General features: G+C 37.3%; 1 protein-coding gene across 1 annotated transcript; it reads right to left on the reverse strand.

Moving 5' to 3' along the window:
• Positions 1-6,738: 6,738 nt before the first annotated feature.
• On the reverse strand, positions 6,739-8,830 carry LOC149178848 (putative pectinesterase 11). Its single transcript, XM_089422255.1, has 5 exons — positions 8,601-8,830; positions 7,814-7,985; positions 7,371-7,559; positions 7,041-7,276; positions 6,739-6,934 (listed from the first exon to the last, which is right to left on the reverse strand). The coding sequence occupies exons 1-5, from the start codon at positions 8,828-8,830 to the stop codon at positions 6,739-6,741; spliced, it is 1,023 nt and encodes a 340-aa protein (XP_089278381.1).
• Positions 8,831-9,584: the final 754 nt, after the last annotated feature.

A 9,584-nucleotide genomic window follows, 5' to 3' on the forward strand; every position in this document is an offset into this window, starting at 1 on the left:
TCGTTAACGGTTTCAAAACAACGTGGTTTCGATCGCTTTTTTACTTTTTCAGGTCGAAATCACTACTTATGAAAAGTACTCCTCGATCGTAATGGTCGGGCGGTTCTTTCGAGCATTGTTTTATACTTTTTCGGGCTCGAGAGACACAACTTTACGAAAAAGGACACCTTTGGAGTTTTCTTTTCCGCAGTCTTTTCAAACTCTCTAAACATGAAAAGACGTCGAGTTTTTCCTTTGTCAGACTCGTTAAAACTTAATGACATTGGAGTCCGTCAAGATGACGTTACAAGCATATGCTATCCCCATCAAGCTTGTAAATAAAAATAATTGGGGTACTCGCCAGAAATGGTAGGGGAAAATGGAACCATAATTATTGTCGTGTCAGCAGTATGTCGCTCTTGAACATGGCACTTGTCTGCTTTCGTGTCTGGGTGGGGATATCTCATCTCGTTTTTCACTTGCCTCCGTGGATTTGGGTAATCCTGTTTGACCTCTCATCTACTCATTGCCTCGTCATCATGACCTCTGATCCATTGATGTCAAATACTGCCAATTCCACTGTCGTGCCGCCGATATGTTCAAGAGAAGTTGACCTATGCAGAATAACAACCTTCTTCTGATAGCTCACATAATTTTGATCCACCACAATATTCTTTCTCTGTCTCGTGTCGATGATGTGGGAAACACTATGGCCCACCTTCGATCAAGGTCACTTCCTGTCGACTTCAACTCATTATCTAGGAAGCTGATCTAGAGACTCCCTTCCGGTGCCTTAGAGCTTGCATGCCTCAATGGCAGGTTCTTCGTGTTCGACGTGAGGTTTTCATCATTGGCCTCCGATCGAATGATTCTACGGGTGTTCGACGCCAGCTCACTAATTCGCACGCCGTAGATTGTACCCATAGTACCTTGAGGGCCATTGTCATTATCGGTGGTACCTCTCGCGTCTGTTAACAGTTTTCATTATTGACTGGTATCAGACGATGTTCATGCATGTTCGACTTCAGCTCATGTATTCGCATGCTTGAACTTGTACTTTTGTTCGGGTCGAGATGGAGCGCAAGACCCTGGATTTTGTCTGTTGGAATCCAGGCTGTGATGACTCATTCACTGGATGGCTGCGACCATACCTGAGTCTATTCATCAATCATAACCGGATGGCTGTGCCCATACCATGGATCTAGATTATTATGTACTCTGTTATGGATGGCTGCGACCATACCACATATATTATGTACTTGAGCTATCAATTGTATCTCTCTATGCAGATTCTCCGGCAGCAGCTGCATGTGTTCTTGTAAAGCATTTCACCCCTCTCTCTCTCTCGGGCCTCATGTTTTAGGGGGCATCTGTTACACAGTAATTTGTCACCATTTGTCACCGTCCCTATTACCCCTTTCCCGCACTTTGGAGGATTCATTCCTGGACCTGTGAGAAGTGACATAACTTAAAAACACTTGCATTATGTTCCCCTAAGTATGGACTTCATGTGCCTTGAAGACATCTCCTGCAAAATACCCCTGAAAAGTGCCCTTTTTCCATTAGCGCGGGTCCACAATGTACTACTCGCGCCAATGGGGGAAATCCTCAAAAGAGGGCGCGCCAGTTGGCACTCTGTCTTAGAGTTACACCCGCGCCAACTGAGTTTGGAAAAGATTTTTAACAAACGCGCACCCGGATATTTTTTCCCTTCAAATCATGAAGTTTTTGAGGATAATGCTAATCTCTTGGATGTCGAGATTCATCATCTATCCACAATGGCTTTTTGGGGATAATGCCAATCCATAATGGGTGTCTTGATTCATTGTATCTTCTTCCCCTCCTCCATCTATAAAAGCCTGTCCTCATGCATTTGACAAGCTAGTGATAGTGCTAGTTTTTGAGTGATAGTAAGAGTTTTGGAGCATAGGGAGATTATACTGTCAGAAGTCTGAGCTTTGCATTCATAATAAAAGAGAGAGAAAGGCTTGTTGCAAGACATATGTAGCTGTTCGCCCAGCCAGAGGAGGGATTCAACGTCAGAACCTTGGTTGTACTTTTCTCTGTTGATTACCATTAATAAACGACTATCATTATGGTTCCGATCTTATTGTTCATTATGATAATGTTTGATCTATATCTTTTCTGACCTATATATGGTTGTATTTAGTGGATTTCATGCTTGTATTCGCTCCGTTCTTTGCATGTGCAGGTATCCATTCGCGGAGATCGTGAGGATTGTGACCTGCTGGAGCAAGGGAATGGGAGTATCAACTCTTCCACGACACTAGCGTTGGACTTCAGGTTGGTTCTCATAATCCACTTTCAATTTGCAACTAGGAACTTGCATGGTAGCGTTGATTGATTGTTGCTAGACCCATTTTGGGCTAGTGGGATCGCCTCTGTCCGCAGAGGGGATTTACCTCTCCAACAGGGAGTTCATTCAATACCAAACCCATTAGCCTAGTATTTTATCACATTATTGGAAGAACTAGGGTTGGTTGACATTGAACCAATGTCGATATGCCCAATTTTGTAAAATAAGAGAGCAGGATATGAAGGAATCACAAGAAGGTTGGATCATTTTCTAGTGGTCGATCACTTACTGGGAACAGTGAGGCATTATAGAAGCTGGATAAGTGAATTTTTTGAAGGACTATCAGATCATGCCCCCATTTTCTTATAACTAGGGAAGAAAGAAAATATAAAGGCGTCGTTCGAATTCAACTCTCACTAGATCAAAGAAATTTCTTTCTCCAATCTAGTTAGATCCAATTGGGTGTCCTTTGATTTGTCTAATGTAGAATCCAAAATTGAACACTTCATTCATAACCTAAAGAAGTTAAAACAAGAGTTCATTATATGGGATCAGGATCAACAAAAAAGAGAAAAGAAGGAGATCAATGAGATGGAGGCTGGAATCACCCAATTGTATAGAGCTTGACCATCTAGAATACTTTCAGAGGAGGAACTGGAAAAAGTTTGAATTTTGAAAGGGAATGAAAAGGCACTAATGGATGAGGAAGAAGCAACTTGGTGGCTTCGAATCTAAGCCATCTGGCTTGAACAAGGGGACAAGTATTTTCATAAGTTCGCAGAGCACCAAAGGGTAACCAACACGATATGGGAGATGACTATGGATGATGGATCTCTTATTTATTTACAAGCGGGTTTGAGTAACTTGGCTGTCAGTTTCTTCCAAAAATTATTTAAGGAGCCAAAGTTTCCCAAGATTGAAGCACAATTGATCATAAACTTGTTCCCATATTGTTCGATAATGACTCTATTGATGTTCTGAAGAAACCAGTTATTGAGAAGGAAGTTCTACTAGTTCTTAAAAAAGCCGAGAAGGAAATTATCCCGAACCTAATGGATGGATTATGGAATTTTATTTAGAGTTATTCGACAATATAGCTTAGGATCTAGTCATCATCACTGAAGAAATTATAGTGGGAGGAAGAATATTGGGGACTCTCAATTCCACTTTCATAGCATTAATTCCAAAGAATACCAATTCACTACCTTTCGTGGAGTTTCACCCAGTATCTTTATGTAATTTCCTATACAAGTTGAATTCAAAAATTCTAGCTCACTATTTGAAGGAACAACTATCAAAAGCTATATCTAAAGAATAATTTTTTTTTAACAAATAGATAGATCCTATATGTTATTGGATCAGCACAAAAACTTCATAGTATGAAAGTCAAGAAACTCTTAGGGTTAGTAATGAAATTAGATCTAGTTAAAGCTTATGGTAGAGTTAATTGGGTCTTCCAAAGACTAGTGTAGCTACAAATTGGGTTGCCTCTTGATATTACTGAATTAATAATGGGATGTGTCACTTTGGAAAAATTTGTGGTACTTTTTAATGGCATTCCAACTCAATTTTTTAACACTTCTAGAGGAATTCAATAATGATGTTGACTATCACTTTTTTTGTCCTTATTGGTGGTAGAAGGCTTAAGTGTTATGCTCAATTAGGTATCAAGGGAAGGGAGAATCAAAGGTATACAAGTATCCACATTGATCAAACTCATAAATCTTTTTTTTATAGGGCATTTACTTATTTGGACATGGCTCGATTGAAGAATGGAAAAGTATTTGAAACATAATTGTACTATAATTGAGTGGTTGCTTAGTCTAATTAAACAATTTCTAATCTACGTTGTAGTTGATTGCTCTATAGTCACTCAATAATTCACATTGTTCCTTCTCCTGTACAATCCCTTATCTTGGTCAAAAAGACCCTTTGAAAGTGAAAGTACTAAAAAAATAAAAAAAACTAAGTTAATGAAAAAGCCAACATATTCTTTTTATTTATCATTTTTTACATTTTCTCCCTTAATAATATTGTTTTTTTTTGTTATTTTTTTCTCTTTTACCTTTTCTATTTCCAAACTAACTTATAAGTACTACCAACCATTTGTTGGTTTAAATCCATTTCATATTCAATATCCTAAAAAAGGATTATTGTTTGAATACCATTAATTTAGATTATGCAAAACAAAGTGAAATAAGATAAAATTTAAAAGGGAGAGAAGTTATAAGTTTAATATCTGTGAACTAGATGATGTAAAACACAGTTACAAATTGGCTAGGATGAGGCAAACTCGTTATGGAAAATATGTAGCCTGTTTCTAAAAATTCTATTACAAATAATTAAAATGATTTTTTTTTTCTCGAAAAAATTCGGTTATGCGTTTGGTTGTAGGCCATCCCATATTTAATCGTGAAAGCATAAATATATAAAAAATTCAAAACTTAGAAGATTATTTTAATGTTTGAAACTATTATCTTAAAACTATTAAGATATAAAACTATTATAATGTATAGTAATATTAGTGTAGGAGGTCGATGATGGCTATTCCTTATATGAATAAAAGATTGTAAAAAGTTAGGTGACAAAACTAAATTTATTTAGAACTATATTTTTACTCATTTATTATATAAATTTTAGTTATAGTATTTTTTTCTATCCTATAGTATAATTAGGAGAATTTCATTAATTGAAAATATAACTAGTTTAGGTCTTTATTATTGTACTCATTTCAATATGTATTTTATATAGCAAACAAAAGAAGAAAAAGAAAAAAAATATTATTATTAAAGCATGGGTTTCATACTTCTTATTGATGGTATTCTATATAAAAGCATGTTCTTTATGCTTCTAGGTTTGTTAGCTCTTAAGATTTATTGTCATGAGTCAAGAGTCAAGATTATGTTTATAAGACTCTTCCTAGCAAAAAAAAATTGAGACTAGAAAGTGAAACTCCAAAAGTACAAGCCGACCCTAGCAACTTCAAGTCGACCTAAAGGGGAATTCAACCCCTTGGAAAGGCTATATAAGGAGTAGTTCGACCTCATTTAGCACTCACTCACCAGGAAGTTCCATCTCAATAGAAAAAAGTTTGATCTAGGGAAAGAAGAGACAAGTAAGGAGGGAAGGTCTAGAAGACAAAAGGAATCCAAGAAGAAGACAAGGCAAAATCCCTTTTTTGGGCCCCCTCTCTCTCTCTCTCTCACATGCAAAAACTAGGGTTTACCCACCTACATAAGAGTTCGAAATTGTAGTTCCTAGGAAAAAGTGCAATCTCTTGTTGCTGGAAAGAATAATTACCCTATAGTAACATCAATGACCTTGGTTGGAGCTATCTTGCTCAAGGAAAGTCTTAATGAGAGGTTGGATTAGGGTTTTTGCAGCAAAGTAGAAAAGTCTTAACGAGAGGTTGGATTAGGGTTTTTGCAGCAAAGTTGCAGTTTGCCGAAGTTGCAAGTAGAAGAAGCTCAAAGGTCGAAGTTGCAATTTGAAGTTGGTTGGTGTTGGATCAAGGAAGGACTTATTGGAGGGGTTGACTCGATACTTGGAGAAGAACTTGGTCTAGGATTGGGTCTTTATTGTCTCATTGAAAGCAGATTCTATATATAAAATAAATAAATAAATAAATTCCTAATTTTCTCTTTAAAAATTTAAAAATTTTACCTTGACCAGACCCAATTTGTATCATTTGTTATTACTATTTCGTTCTTAATATTTGTTTAATGAAAATATATAAAAAAAAAAAAATAATAAAATTCACAAGGAACCATTAAAGTTAAGGAAAATTGTATAATAAACTGCCACCTTTGAATTTTCCAACGTCATTGAGGTGCAGCAAGCATACACTTGAGTTTTAGGATTTCACTCTGCCCCGCCATCATTGACATTAATGAAATGATTAGTTTAAAGTGCTATACTATACCATATAAGTTCGTAATTCTAACCATTGTGTTTGTTTGGGCTAAAAGCATACATGGTGCACACTATTTCAGTATACCATATAAGTTCGTAATTCTAACCATTGTGTTTGTTTGGGCTAAAAGCATACATGGTGCACACTATTTCAGTTCATCTCACCAGCTTCAAAAAAATCATTTGCAAATAGTAGACTACCATTGTGGACTCCTTTTGAAGGCAGTCACACTTAATGGTTTAATTTCCGAACATTCAGGAAACACATTGCATTGCGAAATTGCAGACGATGAAATAAATTTTAGACAACTTATATCGATTCGCATTCTCCAGTGTGTATGTACACATTCAAATTTAACCCCGATATAAATGATTGACCAATTTCTACAAAGCCATTGGCCGCTGGGCCACTTCGCTCTTCGCAATCTTTGATTGCCCGAGACCAGAAAGAGCTTAACCCATAAATATCAACTTCTCATTCTGGAATGATCTAGGATTTGTTAGAAAACAGAGAATTGTGGAATGATATTTCAGCCTTGCTGTGGAGGCAAATTGGTAGCTCTCTGGACGTTAGATGGCATTTCTTTTATCCAATTATCCCCATCAATGAAACTCCTGCTCAAAAAGGGTGCGGCCTCCTCATCACTTAGTTCATGAGACCATGAAACTCTTCCTTTATTTGTTGCACCAGGTCCAGAACATTTGTACAGCCCATAAACCACAGTACTGCACATAAACAATGAAGAACAATTATATTATTAGAACATGATTCTGCTAATCCATGCATAGACGTATGTATTTAATTTGCTGAGATGTGACAGCAGTAGCTTACGATTCTCTGGTGGGATCGTTCCAATTATCCCATCCCTCTGGGAAGATCATGTCGGCAATGTAAGTGAAAGCAAACACTACTCTCGAGTAACGTCCCCATGCCCTGCCGAGGTACATTAACCCACCCCCTGTAATCTTGCAATTTAGAAAGGTGTAGCCCGTGTTTTCACCCGGAGTGGATCTCCTCTGAGCAGTAATTGCGCCATTTAACACAGGGATCGTATGCAGATGGCATCTCTGCAAATATTAAGCAACCACCAAGATTGTTTATCAGCGGTGAAATCTGTCACAGAAAATAAATGAAAATGAATATTATTTATATGTAGTTTACCTCGTAGAGAGATTGTCCATCACCGCATATGAAATCGGCTGCACCTTCAATGAAACAGTTACTAAAGTAATGTCTCCCGTTCTCATCCAACACAGTGTCTTGGTAGCCCAGAAAGCGACATCCGTAAAACGCGGAGCGATCTCCCGAAATCCTTAGAGCCACAGCTTGATCGCCCGGACCATATGAATTCTGCGCCACAGCCCTATACTTTTAAATAATCTCAAATTTCATGACTATGACCTAACAACTTATATTATGATTTATGATTTATTGTAGACAGCAGACTTTGGAATATTGAAAATTTAACTCACGCAAGTGTAAAGTGAAACAGTTTACTTCTTTCATGTCAATCATTTTTTTCATATTTTTTCATATTTTCCAATCTGTAACCTAGTTATCTTCATGTAAATCAAATTTCCGAAATTCAAAATTTGATAAAATACCTGGATTGTGATATATCTGGCGATGAAATCCGAAGCGAACACAGACACCGTTGCGCAGTAATACGTACCCCCACTCGCTTTCGCACTATCATTCCAAGTAATGACTGTGTTGTTGGCGCCGGAACCACTCAGAATAATGAATGGTTTCTCTTCAGGAATCGTCACTTTCTCGCTGCTCGCATTAAGCCACTAACATTTCAGTTTCTCATCCTAAAAACCTCGTTTTTGCACATAATTTAAACTTCAACTATATTTTTCTATCAAGGTGATATTTATCTTCAGAAAACGATTGATGAGAAATAGTTTTCCAGAATTGATCCGGAATCTATCCGCCACAAGAAGTGAAGTTCATGCATGCGTTTGCTTTAAGATTAGGTCGAATAATCCCATTATTTATACCATAATTTCTGAATGGATCATGAGGATAAACTGGAGGAAAAAATGGGATTTCATTTTTGTTTTTTTCTAAATGGGCTAGTGATTTTTTTTAAATGAGGTGATATAATTGTTATTTTCTTAATGAGGTGACATAATGGTTAACTAGATGATTTTTTTAATGAGGTGATATGATTGTTAACTAGATTGTGATTTATGGTGGTTTAAAATGAGTGTTTTTGAAAGAAAAAAAAAATCTTAAGTATAGAATAATTAAACTACAGATAAAAAGAAATTGGAACCCAAATGACTGCTTAAATGTATGCTGCATACAGGCATCCGTTCTCTAATAAATCTATAACGTTTCGAGTCATATTTTTCAAAGAAACTCAGCGGTTCATCAGTTACTCACTTATAAATGCCGGGTTTGACAAGAATTAAGATCGAGTTCGTGTTGTTGGCTGGAACTGCATTGATGGCGTCCTGGACTGTTGTAAAATCGCCGTTGCCCTTCTCCTTGGCTACCACTATAACTCTGCCCACTATATCGTTCAGTTTTCGAGGCGATCTGCTATTCAATTCCCTCATATTCTTCTCTCCACGACTGTCGTGCATAGCATGGCGTTGAGATAACGTACGCATAGAGCAGGAAGGTTGAAGTCAAAAGAGATGGAGCGATGCAAGAAACAAACCGATAACGGCCAATCTGTTGGCGTTAGACATCATGGAATTATATAACAACCGCACCAGATCGAGGCGAGATTTGCAAGGAAAATTGATAATATTCCGCAAAACACGTAGTTAGATGGGAACTGAAACATTGCATGAGAGATCCAGTACGGATGAATGGTATATATAAGCAGAAGGCAAAGTATAATCAGGCGAGACACACCGAAGGAATCAATCGCCGTCGGAGAGACCATGACAGCGCAAGCCAGAGGTTGCTTTCTCAGGAGTAATTTGACACGTGGAGGAGGCGGGTTTGTGCGCTCTCCGACGAATAGCGTGGCCAACAATCTTCTCGTTAAAAGCTTAATTAAAATGTGATTTCCATCATCCCATTTGAAGTAACCTTTGTTTTCGAGTAGCCGTCTTAGCTTTGAATTTAAATTGTTAATGAATTTACGACGATAGCTTTGGAGTTTTAAAACTGTGATCACATATTCATAATACTGTTGACTTTTGAATCAGAAATCGGAGAATCCACAGTATGAACATTTTTATATCAACGTTTCAAATCCCAAATGGGATCCATTATCAAGGCTGAAGAATGATAATAATAGAAGAGCAGATAAGGGAAATAAATACTAATGAGGAAGGATTTTACAAGGAGCAACATACTATCGGCATTTCCGGGATCTCTCATCCTTTCCGATAGCCATTCCGGCATTTTTTC

The sequence above is a fragment of the Pinus tabuliformis genome, chromosome 4_1, assembly GCF_031772625.1.
Source record: "Pinus tabuliformis cultivar Carrire ecotype Pingquan chromosome 4_1, CPIR1, whole genome shotgun sequence".
Taxonomy (NCBI): Eukaryota; Viridiplantae; Streptophyta; class Pinopsida; order Pinales; family Pinaceae; genus Pinus; species Pinus tabuliformis.